The sequence below is a fragment of the Phlebotomus papatasi genome, chromosome 1, assembly GCF_024763615.1.
Source record: "Phlebotomus papatasi isolate M1 chromosome 1, Ppap_2.1, whole genome shotgun sequence".
NCBI classification, from domain to species: domain Eukaryota; kingdom Metazoa; phylum Arthropoda; class Insecta; order Diptera; family Psychodidae; genus Phlebotomus; species Phlebotomus papatasi.
This window is the reverse complement of record NC_077222.1, coordinates 27,641,854-27,659,307: the sequence shown is the minus strand read 5'-3', so window position 1 is coordinate 27,659,307 and position 17,454 is coordinate 27,641,854. Positions and strand designations below refer to the sequence as shown.

At 32.0% G+C, this 17,454-nt stretch overlaps 1 protein-coding gene across 6 annotated transcripts in view; it reads left to right on the top strand.

The window, feature by feature from the left end:
• The window catches only part of LOC129799552 (protein turtle), a 104,480-nt gene that overhangs the window by 85,945 nt on the left and 1,081 nt on the right, over positions 1-17,454 (top strand). For 5 of the 6 annotated variants that reach the window (XM_055843565.1, XM_055843560.1, XM_055843562.1 and 2 more), the window contains exons 10-12: positions 1,468-1,807; positions 7,936-8,237; positions 8,350-8,568. In XM_055843565.1, the coding sequence (XP_055699540.1) occupies positions 1,468-1,807; positions 7,936-8,237; positions 8,350-8,568 (861 nt within the window). The remainder of the gene's footprint in view (positions 1-1,467; positions 1,808-7,935; positions 8,238-8,349; positions 8,569-17,454) is intronic. The other variant, XM_055843566.1, reaches the window with a different exon arrangement.

Genomic DNA, 17,454 nt, shown 5'->3' with positions numbered 1-17,454 from the left:
CCTACTACAATACCCTTTTTTTGGCTAATTCTGGCTGCTTCTGTTCGATAGATTACTTGTAATGGTCTAGTTGTTCGATCTATCGATCAGAATATTTAGTGATTGACCCTATAAGAGCAGTTTATAGGGGATAATTCTTTTCTAATCACATCCAAACACCAATTTGTACCGTCAATCTTAGCTTAACCATCGTTTAAGCCACTTCGCCGATCTTCACCTATGTTCGTTTGCGAACATTATATATTATCTTGGTCAATCCATATTTCAGAGAGCCAGGACCTGATTCAAAAATGCTACTTTTACGTTGTTTCCTTACTTACTAGGGGGAAGTGGGGCACCTTTGAAAGTGGGGCACCTTTGAAATGGGGATTTTTCACCTATTTTTAAATAAAATTGAGCCATATCGTGATATACTTTAGCTTCTGAATCTATTTGCGAGTCGAGCCAGAGATCTTGTCCGCCCAAGACCCAACGGTCTTTATGATTTATGAGCCATATGATAGTCTTTTATGATTTATGTAAAATTTGAAGATGAAATCAGAATGTGAAATTGACAGTTTCATTCCACCGCCATTGATATACGTGGCGAGATTCAGTCCTTAATTTGTGCCTACCATCGGATTTTGCCGATGAGGGCTAAAATAGTGTTTAAAGCTGGGTGTTAAATAATGGCTCAAGTCTGGATCCCCCTTTCCCTGTGTCAGATGGGTTTTTACAACGCAATTTAAATTCAAATTATACCTAAAATTTAACGGTCTTTGTGTTAATACATCCTAAAATGAACAAATATTTAAAAGAAAAATGGATTCATTGACTATTCGAAGATAACATACATAATTTTAATTAATTTATTTCCATGGCCGAAATTACATTCAAAGTGGCCGAAATTAAAAGCTGGCCGAAATTTGGCACACTTCCCCTAATATAGATAAAATCTGTATTAAACATTTTTAGCATTTATTCAAGGATATAACGTATACAAATTGGAGAGATTGAAAGACATTAAGACTTTGTTTAAATTTTAGTTTGTATTGTGCCTACCGGTCTGTTTAAGATAAATTTAAAATTTCTATTCTGTATTGCAAAATTGCAAGTACAGATTGATTGTTGGAAAGTCTACAGAGTTGACCCTTATAACGAATTTGGGGTATTTACGTCAAGTTTGTGGATATGAACTCTTGTGAAATATCCTCAGTTGGATATTATTCGGAGTTGTGTACATTCAACATTTGTTCTAGTTCCCCTTTATGCACATATTTTGAATTTAATTTAAAAATGGCAATGGGAAAAATAAGGATATACGGGATATGCTTTTTAACTTTTGCAATTATAATTTTGTGACTTTGTATTCTTTTTGTTTTTCATTTAGAACGAACTACTGATTATAATCAGAACTATGAGAAACTATTCCTTTTTTTAGCTCAATTTGTTTTGGTATTTGAAAATTTTAATAATAATTTTTTTTAGGTACCGTGTGTCTTTCACATAATCGCCGCTGGGCGACCAGACCAAGTGCACAATTGCACCATCACCAACATCTCTATGAGTTCCTTCAGTGTCAAGTGCACTGAGGGTTTCAATGGTGGACTCACGCAGTCCTTTCTCATTGAGATCAAAGAGGCTCAAACAGAAGAGGTTACAGCAAATTTTACATCACCTATTCCGCGATTTGCTGTCTCCAGCCTATTCCCTGGTCACGTGTATACCGTCACCGTGTGGGCCTTCAATGTGAAAGGGCGCTCGAATCCTGTGACCCTGCAGGTTGCCATGCTTCGTCTCCCTGAGAAGCAACTTACTGCAGCAAATGGTAAATATATTCACAATATCCTTATACCCCATGCACCCATAAAATTCAAAAGTTTTTGCATCAAATGAACTGCATGCCTTACATCGTTGTAGTACAACATTCTCTTCTATAAAATATCTCTATTGCATATTTCCCTGTACAGGAAAGGTTCGGTAAATTTTCTCTCCCCAAAAATATGTTACACATTACATCTCATGCGAAATTGTCTCAAGCTGAAAGCACTTTTGTCACTCAATTAAGCACATTCTCAGCATACGGATTAATTGTCTCAAAGGAGATACTTTATTTCAATCGATGTAAGTTCATGAGATTCGTTCGCTAGATTTCTCTCATCAACATATTTTAAATTGGTAATTGGAATAAAAGAACCACTCACGTCTTCAAAATTGCACTGAGCTTTTCATTTGTGATTTTCAACTCAACAGAGAGAGAGACTAAAAGGTATGTTCTTTTCAACAAAGAGAAATTATAGTTGAATTTCATGTTCTTTTTTTTAAATTCTTTCTCAGTGCTAAATTTCTGATTGGAATGTTGATTAATTTTTAATCAGTCTTTGATTTTTTTTCAACCAAGTAATGAAAGGTTAATTTTAAGGTATTCTTTTAAGGATAGAATTTACTTAAATGACTCACTAATTTTGAATGCCTCAATTGCGTAATAATTTATTTTGAATTAAATCTTCTTTGTCGTTGCTTTAAAAGATTGAGTGAAAATTTTAACAATCTTTTGAAACTTTTCACGATAAAAGTTTTTCATTGTAGAGTAAACGATTACAGTTGATAATAAGTTTTTAACTGGATCCAAAATATCAAAAATCAAAATACCATGTAAGGTAAGACAGCCCAAGGCTTTGAATTTATTTTTAAACCGATTCAAATTACTCAACATTTTTCAAAAATTGTTTTAAGAAAAATTGATTTCAGACAAAAAATACTTATCGGTTCGTAACCGGTTCATTACCGGTTCACAATCAAATTTGAAGTGATTTATAAATCACTCAAAATATTGTCCAAAATATATTTTAAAGAGTAATATAATTGAATTTCGGTAAAAAATGAGTTATCGGTCATGAACTGGATTATTAGGGGAGACTGGGGCAAAAAGTCACAAATCGAAAAATTTAAAAATTAATATCTTCCAAGGTAAAAAAGATAGCGGCTCCAATTTTTTTTTCTATAAATAGCCTCCAAAGACCTTCTTCAAAGTCGAAAGTTTCTTAGAATTCGAACAAGGAATTTAGAAAATAAAAAATATCGAAAATTTTAGCCCTTCTTTTGAAATATTTTCCTTGCAGAAGATAACAATTATTACCTACTTATTTTCCAAAATTGATGAACTGGTGAATATTTTCTAAATAATTTGGATTTTTTGAATACGAATCCGCTACACTCGGCTCTTCGTTATCCGGGTGACAGCTGCCAAACTCTGACGGTTGATGTATTCAAAACGATTTTTTACGAAAGATGCAGTTTCTCCAGAGTGAATTAATGCGATATTTTCATTTTATCAAAGTTTTTGACACACGATCGTGCTACAAAATGAAACACAAACACACCACAAAGGAAATTCTTTTGTTTTTCGACAGAAAACAAATTCCCACAGAAAAAAATATACAAAAAACGTTGACCAGATTCAAAAACCTAAAATGTCATTTGTCCCCACGTCAGCCGGATAACGAAGAGTCGAGTGTATCTATTTTAGAATTTCACAAGGGTTCTTTTCTCCAGAAATCCTTTTATTAAAAATGGCCACTTGGGGTAAAAAGTAACAAAAGGTAGAGCAAAAAGTAACAAAAAGCGAAGCAATTTCTGATATCAAAACGGCGAAAAGAAACGTCACTACCATGTGTCGCCGCTTGTTGTTTGCATTGGTCAAACGATTTGCAGTCTTTTGTGTGTGTGTTTTTTTTCTAAAATAGCTTGAAAAGCGCTTTTCTCGTTTTCTCAATTTTCTCGCAGAGAAAACGGTGCTTTAAAATGGTGTAGATGTAGATGAATAAATTTTCTATGAAAATATATCATCTAGGTTTTTTTTTCAAATTTATAGAAGCCTGTAATGAAGCGAATCAAAATATGATAATACCCAATGTCTGGTACTATTTTCCCCAGCATTTTTGAGAATAGTCACATCATTACCTTTTAGAAATTGGCTCGACAAACGTATTTCCTTATAAAATAGAGGAAAATTACTATCACAAAGTTGTAGAGTGGTAAATTTCCTTTAAAACTGCACTAATTAGAAATTTTTGAAGCGCTCGAGTACCTTGTAAAAAAATAAAATATCCGTTTTGTGACTTTTTGCCCCAGTTTCCCCTACCGATTGAAATTGCCTCAAGCTTGTCAGATATTCCAAGACCTTTCCAACGAGTCAAACATGGCCCAATTCCGTTGATAAATGGTCTCCTTAGAGCTTTTTAAACGTTTGACTTAGAAAAACTGTTATCAGAAATGATTCAACGGTATTTTCGTATATGAACGAATATCCACGTAGAGTCTTTAACACTAAACTTACCGATCGTTTTTGATCGTTTTTCGGTCAAATGACAAACTGCAGTAGGGCAGGATACTCAACAAATTTGTTTTGGAACGAGCAAAAAATTAAAATTAAAATTTAAATTTAATTGCTAGAAAAATTTTCTTCAAATTGAATAAACTGATTGTATCTGGTACTGGTTTTTCGGGTGATGCAAGTACTCTTATAACTCGTATAATTCGATGCTTTTAATTCACAACTTTTTATAAAATTGCAAAATTAAATGTGACCCTTTTTTGTGAAAGAAAATAGAAACATTGAGTGGTTGGTCTTGGACATCAAATAATAAGAAAGTTTAAGAAGTATACTCAGTAAAAGAAAGTCTCGGATTCGAGTTTTTCATTGATCCTAGAAATTTATTTTTACACCCACTGGCACTGCACTTAATCACTGAATACTATTCACTGCAGTTCTTGGTTAAAAACTTCATCCAGGCTTTAAGAAATGTTCATCAAATTTTATTTGAACTTTGAAGAACAATTAAAAAACACACGATTGAGGAAACTCAATTTTAATTCAATTTTTGACGTCACTGCAGTTTCTCCTTATAAAAATCTACGTGTCCTCTCCGTTAGTTATTGCTCTGAGTTAACTTCGTAGTTCATGTAGTAGTGCTATTAATTTAATAAAATTTGCACCACAATGCAACTTTCCGAAATTTCTAATTTGCAGGAGTTTGAAAACCACTGCAATAATCATCTTGTGGGTCTCATCAACTTGTTTAGCTAACAGATTATTTTGAAAGTTTTAAGGTTATGTTTTACCTAACCATAAAAAATCAATAAATATATTTTAAGTGGTAGAATATCTCTGCTGTCTGGGTTTATTTTTTTATTAATAATTAGTTTATCTAATCCTCTCTACAATGTTATCAATCTCTTATAGTCTCTATGTGTAGGGATCTAAAGAATTCTTTAATTTTAAACGAACAATATTATAACCTTAAAAACGTTTAGGTTGGCGCACATATAATACTTACAAATACTTTTGAAGTGTTTGTTAATATTTGAATTAAATATTGAATATTTTTGAATTCTTACAAATTATTCTTTTAGGCTATTTTGAAGTTAATTTATACATAACCTCAAATTCTAAATGAAATTTGCCAGAATAGAGTATTAGAGAATACTTTAAAGACCAATTCTGAAATTTGTTTGTCACCGTCACGTCTAGATTTTTTTTTCCAAATTTAATTTGTTTTACAGTAGACTCTCACTCAATCGATTTTTTTTTCAATCGGGCGAAAAATTTTGTTGACAATTTTCACGTTTAGTTATGAAGCTAATTCTCTCAAATTCGCTGTAGTTCTTCCTATTCTATCGTGATTCTTTATAATTGAGCGCTTTTTGTGGAATTTACAAAGGCTTTGACGCCCAAATCTATCGATAAACCGGATGATACTTTGCCCCAAATGCCCAATTGAGAGAGAGTCTACTGTACCTTTTCTTAAATTCAAAAACTGGCAGTCGAAGTCTTCATATTGGACTCTTCAAATATGAACGACGACGGTTATATTCAAATTGTGAAATTTAAGTTTATATGAAGAAAGTTTTGTGTTAAATTTATTAATAGAATGATTTTTCTTTTTTCTTTTGTGCATCATATATTATTTTGATAAATTCTATAAATTCGTTTTTCTTAATTTAGGGTAAGTGTATATGCCCAACGTAAAATCACTTTTATTTTGTAAACTTTTTTTTCAATGAGAGTGAATGCAACCTAGATCTACTCATCTCGCTCATTGCTATAGAAAATTTGAAAACATATTTACAAACAAAAGTTATTGTGCCTTGGGCATATTTCACATAAATTCCGTTATGTTTTTGAAAATATTGTTCTTGTTTTGAAGATTAAGAAGTCATCTGCACCCCCCAAATGTTCATATTTAGGAAACCAGACTGTATATGCCCAGTTCTAATTATTATTTTTAATCATCTTAAGTTTAAAGAGCGTGTAATTTTATCTAAAATGGCTTTAAATGCACATTCGAGATTTTGGCGTTCGGGATTTTAGCCCATTCAGGAGTTTGGCTTTTCGAGATTTTGACCCATTTGAGGTTTTGTTTATCGGAAGGTTAGTCTATTTGAGATTTTGGTTTTCTTGAAATTTTGGTCCAATTTTGTATATTCGAGATTTTGACCCATTCGGGATTTTGGCTTTTCGGAATCTTTTCCTAATTAGGATTTTCGGGATTTTGACCCATTCGGGATTTTGGTTTTCGGGATTGTGACCAATTCGGGATTTTCGCTTTTTGGAATTTTGGCCCTTTGAGAATTTTGTTTGTACGAAATTTTGACCCATTTTGGGATTTTGGCATTCTGGAATTTTGGCCTATTCAGTATTTCGGCTATTTGAGAGTTCGATCCATTCAAGGTTTTGGCTTTTTAACTCTTTCGTCTCTTTTGGGACTCTGAGTACCCAAAGCAGCATATGAATGTTCTGTGAAAAACCATGTTTTTTAATTATTCAGAACTGATAAAAATCCGATTCTTGTGGATGATTACAAACTATAAAGATGTCCAAATGTAAGATATTTTCTGTAGGACCTCAATTAATTCCTGAGCTTTGATATTTTTGATTAAAAAATGATGAAATTGGCTTGCAGCATATGCTGCGGTCCGGAAAGAGTTAATATTTTGGCTTTTTAAGATTTTGGCTTATGGGATTCCAGGACACGTTTTCAGGACTTTTTGAAAAAAAAAAACATCATAAAATATGAAATTTCTTGATTTTATAATGCAAAATTTTAGGATCCTTTTTTCAAAAATACCTTTAAAAAGCGACTCTATGAATTCTAAAATTTATTCTCCAAATTTTGCATTATGTCCGGAAGGGCATTTTTAGACCGACTTAAGGGATAGTTTTGTGTGCTCCATAATAATAAATTATCATTCTAATTTTGAAAAAGTCTAAACATTTATTGAGAAGGTTTTGCAAACCATTATTTTTTTTAAGGAATTGTGAAATGCTAAAATAAAACCAATTTTAAAAAAATAGGACTTTTAAATTATAGGTTTTAATACGATTCCAAAGCGATAAAATAGCCTTTTGATTGAATTTTAGCATTTCAAATGACTTTTCATTTGAATGTAAAATTATCAAATCGAGGCACAAACGTTTTGATTTTTCAACGAATAATAATAGTAGTGAAATTGTTTAATAAAATCCTTTTCAAAATATATTTGTATTATAAAGTCTTATAAATATTTAATTTAATTAAATATTTATTACTCACTTAAATTCATTCTATGGTATTTTACAATTCTAATAATATAAATGCTGATTCAACTTCTTGGAAACTGTTCCATTTTCGTCTCAAATTGAACCATATTTGGGGACTTTAACAGAATCTGCCATTAAAATCATTCTCCACTTCATAGAATAATAAAATTTGAGTATTATTGTCACTATTTTTATTATCTTTAAACCGAAATGTAATCCAAAGACTACAATATGGTCATGATCCAATTCTAAAATTTGGGGATTATTTAGAAAAAGTGGATTTAGAAAAATGTGCATTTTGTGATATTTTAGTGAATGTATTCTGTATTTCAATAGATAAATTCAACGTCGTATTCAATGTTAATCCATTGCAGAGCGCCCAAAGTCATTGATAACCTTCACCCCGATGATTTCCATAATAATTGGCATCGTGGCGGCAATTCTCATCGGTGGATTCACCGTTTTGCTGGCGGTGAGAATCTCCTGTAGACGGACTTGTTGCAGCGTGGCAAAGGACAATGGTCACAAGGACATGAACCAGCGTCGTAATCACACGGTCTGCGAGAGCTCGCCAAGTGGAAGTGAAAGGAGCGGTGAGAGCAAAGAGTTCGACGGCAACGAAAGTGATGAGAAGAATCCGGATGTAATTCCAGACACGTTGGAATCACTCGATCAGGTTTGTTTGGCAGTTTCTCTATCCAAAATTTTTAGGAGATTGGAGGAGGGGAAGGAGGAGTTTTTGTTGTTAGTGGGAGATTGTTGGTAAAACAATTGTGACATTGTTTCAGAAGAAATTCATGCAACGAAGACTACCCATTTCAACAATTGAAAATGCAAATTCCTGCCGACGTCCACCAAATACGGCTGGACTTGCTGGACAGAGTCAGGCGAACAGCACAAATGGATTGGCACCATGCCAACCGTCGAATCAGCAGCAACCTATGGCCTATTGCACCCTTCGCAAAGACACCAACTCCCGCCTCAACTTCCAGACTTCTGTCTCCATTGTAAGTGACACTTGATAGGGAATTTCTTGTCTTAAGGCAAACCCCATTGCACCACCGGAAAATTTATTAAATTCCTTGAACCTCCCTCTACCATTCCCAATCCCAAAAGATTACCCTCTCAATACGATACAGTCTTGACTTCCTGACCTATCTTTTGCAGTTCTCTCATCCCCCATGCCTCCCCCTGGCCCCTCAGAAAGAGCGCCCAACGATTAATCCAAAAGATACACACAACTCATGACAATTTATTCACTGACTTTGTGCAGAACTTCGAAACACGTTAAAGTTGCAATTTTTTTTTGCCTCTCCATTCCCAGCAACACCAAATTCTTTTCCGAACTCTGACTCTCATGGACCCCATCGTCTTCCAATGCTAGAGAATTAATAACCACAATTTGTCTCTTCTTCCATGTTAGTGGGTCAAATGACTTCAATAAATCTCCCTTCAAAGGATTTTCCTCTGCGAAAAAAAAGCAATAAATTGCACAGTTTCTGAAATATTCACCATGATTTATCGGCTAATTCTAAATTATACTCTCTCTAAATTGTTGATTTTTTCCAGCAAATTTTCTTGACCCTAATCGAAAAAGAGCCTATATAGAAAAAAGATCCAATATAGCCTCTTTCTTGTAATAAAAAAAACAACTAAATTGAATTATCAATCCCGATTGGGTAATGGGGAAAAAGAATGATGTTCCCTTTTTTTTGGATGAAACTTTGAAAGCTCTGACAATATTCTACAAGAGAGCTTTCCAATTTTTCAGTATCGCGTTGTACAAATAGCTCTTCACGCTTTACTAATGAATTTCGTATATTCTCTGGCTATCAATATGAATTTTTATATGCAAATAAAAATGAAATATTTTATAGTGCACTCCACTTGAGTAACAGTATATCAAAAAAAATTTGACGAAAAATAAATTTTTGTGGGAGAAAAAATTAAGGGAAGTGTATGATATCGATTGTTCCATTTCATGCTGTTCCATCTAAAAACGGAAATAGGACTTTTTGTCTCATTCTGAAATGGGACTGACCCTTATCATAATGCAATTTAACTTTACAATTTTCTCTATTAGCTAAATAATATTATGATAAAGTCCAGTTTTATTTGAAAATAGGAGAAAACCCCTATTTTTAAGGTGCCATAATACAAAAGTACCTTAATTCCCACTACTGCTAGTCTATGTGTCTTGACAGACCTGACCGCGGTGTCACAAATAAGATTAATATTAATATTAAGAAAAGCCGGAAAGAGAGGAATATAGTATGCAAAATTTCAAATGGAAGATCACGTGTGCTAGAAAGAGTACACTCTAGTGGAGTAATACGATGAGTATAAGATATTACTGTTCGTATTAATTGCTTTCTGAATCATATTACAGGCAATTCGAGCAATTTTCCATGCGTGCCAACTGTGATTCGGTCAGTTTTCGAGCGAAACACAAGGGAGAGGCAAGATAACACACTTGCTATCTTTTTTTGGCATTCTCGCATTTCAGAAAGTATTAATCTTAATATTAATTTTATAGGGTGGTGGCATTACTTATGGCCAGTCTATACATGTGGCCTCTTCCGAGAAATCTTCAATTTTTTTCTCACAAAATGATTTCAAAGAATCACAAAATTACCAACATTTGGTAACAATTATTAAATGAAAATTTTAAATTGATTTACTTTAATATTTCGGTACAATAATAAACAATTTAAGGAAAATGTTTTACTGATGCGGATGACGATTAAAAATACGTCAAATCGTCAAGAAATTTACTAATGATCTCAAAAATTTTAACAACTAAATATTGTATCGTCAATCGAAAATATTTAGTATTAATTTTCAAAGCTTTTTTCCATAATAACTATATGTTCTTTTACTATTAAATTTTGATAAATTTTTTTACAACAAATATAAAATTAGGATGAGGCCATAAGTTATGACCAAATTGATAGGATTAAGAACTTGTGGCCACGGTATTTGACGTGTGGCGCCCACAGATGTGCCACTATTTTGATTTGTAGAGTTGTCAATTGTATTGTTTTTATTCAATAGTTCGTTGTTTTCTGGCAAAAATTTAATGAAATTTAAGGTAAGTGGTGAAATTATAATATAAAATTGTTTGTAAATAAATGTGGTGTAAAATCTGATGTTAAGATTACTAAGATTAGAGTTGCAGATTTATGTCATGAATTTGTATTTTGTTACAGATAACCTAACTTTTTTTTCTCTCTTTTAGGGCAATGTAAAAAGATATAAAGAAACCTAAAAGAGCCTCAATATTCAACTCACAGGCATTAAGAAGCATTGATAATGCAATGACTGCAACCAGAGTTTTCAGGTGTATCACATTCCTCTTACAACTCTCCTCAATAAAGTCTCCGGGAAGCATCCGGAAGAAATATCAGACCACGAAGGCTTTCACAATGCCCTTACAAAAGGAGACAGAGGGAATTATGAGGTGGGTTTTTCATGCAGTCAAATACGGATTTTGCATTATGAAAAACGGATTGCGGGCCTCAGTAAATAGAAGGATGAGAAGCAATTAATAGTGCAATGCTACAATAATGAATAAAAACTATAAAAATTTAAGAAAAAAATAATAAAAACATTTGAAACTACCTTAAATCTTTTAACTATATAAAATCTTTTTCTTTTCTTTTGCACTTAAAATATTTTATTTCTAAGTTTATTTTGCATCATTTTACATTGTGACCATAAGTCATTCCACGAGCGGCCATAAGTTTGTTTAAGTGGCCACAACTTATGAATTTTACATTGTTGGAAAAATCATACTTTTTCTGAGGCCTAAGGCAATTTCCTCATAAATTCACCTGGATATATCGAAAAGAGGTACCTTAAAGAAATTACAGTTAAAATTTTATCTTAATTGGTCAAAAAGAAAAGAAGCTGTGAGCAAATATGTCCTTAATGTGGCCATAAGTAATGCCGCTACCCTATGTGACATGGTCATGAGGATTAGCCGAGAGACGGCTTAGCGTAATTATGTTCGAAATATTGTTTAAATTACATTTCCATAATTTTCTATTAAGCCGTCACTCGGTGTAAGTCTGTCAAGGGCATATTGTTTTTAAACCTCGTTACCTTGAAGTCTGATGGTCATCAAAATTTTACTAATTATACACAGATAAAAAATATTTTGTAAAATTGTTTGCAAATGTTTGTGAATTCCTACTGAAGACTTGCAAAATTATTGTGCTAGTAAATCGTATACCCCACCGCAAAGTTTGTAATTTTTTCACGAACATTGTTTGTTAAATGATCACTTGACAAACAGGTTTTGTTCTATTACAAACATTTTTGTTTATCTGGAAAAACTTTATGAACAAATGACAAAATTTTACGAATATTTTTTGTGTGTTTACGAACGTTTACGATCAAATATTTGTAAAAGAAATAAAAAAATGCTCGTCAAGTGATCATTTTAAGAGCAATTTTTATAAAAGAATACAAACTTTTACGAACTTTTTAGTGAAATATATAATTCACTATCAGTAAGTCCCCAGTAGAAGTTCACAAACATTTACGAACAATTTTACAAAGTATTTTTTCTGTGCAGGTAAAAAATATTTCGTAAAATTTTGAAATGTTTATGAATTCCCACTGGAGACTACGAAGTGATCGTAATAGCGTATAACCCACTAGAAAGTTCGTAGAAGTTTGTATTCTTTTACAAAGATTATTCGCAACATGATTACTTGACGAGCATTTTTTTCTTTATAAACATTTTTTCGTTTGTCTGGCAAAACTTTACGAATGTGCAATTGATTTACTTCAAATTGTTCTATTTTCTAAAGAAAATCTCTTGCAAAATATAGAAGCTTTTATCAGGAGATATCAATTTGGACCAACTTATTTTTCAAAACTCATGCTGGACAAAGAGTTTTCTCTTCAGAAATACAATTATCACTGAGTAATTCACATAATAATCCGTTTTCAGTTCGCCTTTCCTGCCTTTGCTTAAGATAAGGAAGAAACTTTTTTTTTAAATTAAATATTTTCTGTTAGAAGATGAGTTAAACATGTACTTGAAAGAAGGATTTTTGGAAAATAATAAGATTTGTATTTTTTTTCATAGAATCTTGTACAAACAATTATCATTTACGGTCTATTTTACACCAAGTTTCATTTTTTTAAATAAGGTGTGATAAATGCAACAAAAAATCCATCTTTCAAGTATGAGTTTAATCTTTGCTAATGTTAATGTTTGTCAAAAAGTACAAACTTTTACAAACTTGTTTGTGCGTTATACGATGCACGAGCATTTCGTAACTCCCCCTTATGAATTCACAAACATTTACGAACATTTTTACAAAATATTTTTTTCTGTGTATTCTACCCTCGTTTAGTTTATAAAACTAATATACAATAGGAGCACTCTCTTTATAAAAAATTAACTTTGATGGGCAAAAAATTAAATTTAATCTGGATTAAACATTAAAATGTTTATATAAATTTCTCTTTCCTAATTAAGATTTTGAAAATTTCACTGTTTACTTTCATTTTTTATTGACTGGATACATATTTATCTTGTTGATTATTAAAACCATTTTTTTTAGCAACTTTAAATGGAATTATCTCATGACGTGAACCAGATAAACATTCTCTATTTTCGATCCAAACGAGTTGGGAATTACCTTTAGTACATTTTAAACAATGAAAGGATCTCAACTGATCCATTAGATTAGCTGAATTATTCATGAAATGGAAAAATATAATCTAATATCCTTTGGAGTATGCCCCCGTAAATCACATAAAAATCTCGTAAAAATATCCATTAGCTTTGAAAGCAGGAGCAGTATTTGGGGTAAAAACTCTTCACACTCTTGTGATTCTCTCATTAACCTGACAAATCACGTGAAAACGTACGGGTGGAAGGCATTATTGTTTTTCAACGTACCATTGGGAGATGGCAGAAGAGCTGTAAGAAGAAGAGAGTAGAAAAAAAAACTTCTCAGTAGATTTTGAACATGTTGAGTCAATTGATTGAAAAGCAATGTTCTAACGACGTGGCGTGCCAATGAAAATGCCAAAGAACGTTCTGCAAACTTGTGCACTTTCAGTCCCTTTTATTAAGAGTATAAGGAATTTGGAGCAAAATCATCCAGCACACAGAGTAGAGTCCTTATTCCCGGGGACACTATATTGATTTGCAATATTTTGTGGAATTGAGAGAGTGAAATTGCTTGGTGTGGATGCTTTGAAATCACAAAACATTGTATTGGGAATGTGTACAAGAAAATAGTATCAATGAGAGAGAAGAAAACCATGTTTGCCACCAAAGAATTGTTATGGTTTGCCGAGGATTTATTTTTTTCTCTGCCGATATACACTCTCTGGTATCTTGGTCTCTTTGTTTGTGCCCCCATGTGATATAAACCCTTGAGTTGGCTCAACATAATGAAATATTTTCCACACAAAAAGAAAGGCTTTGGGGAACAATTTATAAATTTAATTGAGATATATTTTTATTTAATATTCATTCCATTGAACATTTATTCACTTGAGTTGATATTTATTTTTCAATTGAACAGATTTGATTTATTTTGCCATTAAAAGTTTGGCCTATACAAAATGGTATTAAAGATGATTACGATTGATACATTAATAAATTTTTATTCTATCATTTTTTGGGGTATTTCACTCAATATCAATTTTGTGAATTTTTTTCAGTGCAGAATTTTTCAATATGCCTAATATAATGAAAATACTTAGAGTAGAATATTTTTCTGAAGTTCAATTATTTCACATCTATTTAACGTTGAATCCTGAAGACCGACGTAAAATGTGAAAGACAAAAATTAAATTTCCCACAATAATATTTATGGTATTCCATTTGATTTTAACTTGGCCATATTTTATGGCAAATGGAACTAGTGTAATAAAACCAAAATCAATATTGAAAGCTAATTTTAACTAACTTATTTATAATGTAGTGTATATAGCTTTGCTTGTTGAAAAGTGGTCAATGTGGTACCCGTAAATAACACTCCTAAAAAGTTTTGTTATTAAAATATGATCCTTGTAATTGAGACCTAAACCTTAAGGGGTTATAAGGGTCGCGCAGACTAAAATGAAAACAGGATATTTCCTTGGAATCTTTTTTCATCATATTAAAAAAATATTTAATTCCAACTCTAATGGACATAAAGGTACAAGGTATTAACTATGTTTTCTGAAAATTGCTTTTCAAAATTTTAAAAATTCAACCTTTGGGTCCTGATTTTTGGAAACGGTTTTTGAAAAAAAAAAAAACATATTTCTAGGTGGGCAATATTTATCAGTCGGAGCATAATGATTTGAAGTCAAAAACCAAATATTTCCTGTTAGCTGATGAGTTAAACTCGTACTTGAACGGTAGATTTTTTTACCTTGATCGCAACTTATTCAACCGATTTAACCAGACAAAACGTGGTGTAAAATACTCTGAAAATCAGGGGCCTCGTTTCCATACGTTTTTACATAGAGGCACTGAGACCTAATGACAATTTCTTTCCTATGAAGAATTGACTTATCAGACTGATATTTTTCGAAATAGTGCATTAAAAGCTATATCTAAAAATATATATTTCGTAATGTTCGCCGACAGAATACAAGAACTACGAGTAAATTTGTTTAAGTAGTAGTACAATATTTGCAAAATTTTTACAAGGAGAGTTAAATATCTTCACTTTTTATTAGGCTTGGCTTGATAGGTCCCTGCCGAAATTTGTATTTTTTGTATAAAATTCTGTCGAAAATCCAAATTTAATTTTAAAGAAAAGTATATCATTCAAGTACGAGTTTAACTCATCAGATAACGGGAAATATCAGGTTTTTGGATTTCATATGAACCTATTCTGAGAAATCTTATCCACGGAATAGTATGTTTTTTCTCAAAAAAGGTCTCCGAAAATAAAGTTCCAACGGGTGAATTTTTAGTATATTTAAATGAAAATTTCAAAAAATATAGTTTAAATATTTTTTCATAAAATAAACTTTCATATGCTTAAGAACTTGAATAAAAATAAAAAAAATATGTCGAAAAAAAATTAGCGAAAAAATGATGTTTTCGAGTCTTTATGACCCAGGTAACCTCTGAAACAAGTTCTGCTTTTGGGATACTCCGGCTACTCCAGCTGGATCGTGGTCAATTCAATTCGAAAACGAAAGAAAATCTGGTCATAAGACACGGGAAATATATACAAGTTTAATATTATATGCGTAATCTAATATTCAGTTTGAAAACGCAATTTAGAAAGGAAAGAAAAGATACGTTAGCAAACACTCAAAAGATGTTAAAGAGTTTGGAGTCAAAAACGTTGTATAGACCTTTTTAAACTTCTCTATTTCCTCCTCTTACTACGTTTTGGAGATTGGTTGTCTACTTCCTCAGGTCCACAATTAGAATACATTTATCAAAGTAATTGTCCAAGTAATTCCCCATGAACCTGATAAGAACTTCCCCATATCTACCTATGTGAGTCCTTTATATTTTAGAAAATTTGAAATATGTAACCTAATTATTGTCCATAAACATTGTAGACCTGTGAAAGAAGACAACCAATCTCCGAAACGTTGTAAGAGGAGGAAATAGAGAAGTTTAAAAAGGTCTATAGGGGGAGGTGGGGCTGCTTTGAGCCCTAGGTCTACATTGTTTTACGATTTTTTCGCCTATTTCTAAATGAAGCTAGGCCTTACAATTATTTTATTTAGATACACAATTGTTTTGTCTATCCAAATTTACATCATTTTAAAATCCAGTTTCCTTTAGAAATATGCGATAAAATCGTATAACAATTTAGTCCCATAGCTCTGTTTTTTTTGACTCCAAATTATGCAAAAAAAGACAGAGAATACAATTCAAAGTGGGAAAACTACAAATTCTAAAAAGAATTTATTGTAAAGTTCTCATGCTTCGTACGATCCCAATCTTCGTAATGGCTAAATTTTTCCTATGTTTCTCAATAAATGCCATTCATCGCATCCATATTTTAAAAACTAGGCGAAAGTGCCCAGTTTTTAAAATATATTGCGGAGTCACATTTATTCAGAAACGGGGAAAATCACTTATTACGAAACTTGAGATCTTACGAAGCATGTGCAATGTTAACTTTCCTCTATCAGGCAAGGATTTTGAAGCTTTGGATGAATTGAACGTATAATGGCTTTGAGAACTACAAAAATAACGCCAGAGAGTCTTAAATACAGTTTTTAGGATGTTTGGAATTAACTGGCTGAACGAACTTAGTCGCCCCTCAGTTAAAGTTGTTAGTGTATTCAGCACATAATGCTTTTCCTCAAATAAGAAAAATTGTGAGACGAATAACTCTTGCAGAACATAATTTTTCTTCTTTGGCAGCGTGTTCCATTTCATTCCATGTAGTTCTTTTGTACAATCCTTCAACAAAAACATTGCTATGTAGAGATTTTATTTATCAACCGACTGAAACTGGGCCTTGACTTTTCAAGGAATAAAGTACCTTTCAAAATAAACCTAAACTTGTCTTGAGCAGTTATAAAATATAATCCTCTAAGCATAATTTCCTTTGACCTTTAACAATTGTATAAAGAATGATTCAAGGTCATTGCCTTATAATGTCTGAACTGTTTGTAAAAACGTAAATCTTTGTAAAAGGATAAAAAACGGTCGTCAAATGATCATATTACTCACAATGTTTGTGAAAAAGTACAAACTGTTACAAATTTGTTTGTCGATTATGATTTACGAGCTATCCTTATGTTCCCAATGGGAATTGACAAACTTTTACAAACAATTTTACGAAATATTTTTTTCTTGTGTAGATTTTTGTTCTATATTTCGTGTTTGAAAATTTATAACTAATTAGTTTCTTCCTTAAACTTTTTGTAGTTAGCTTATAGGTACATAATTC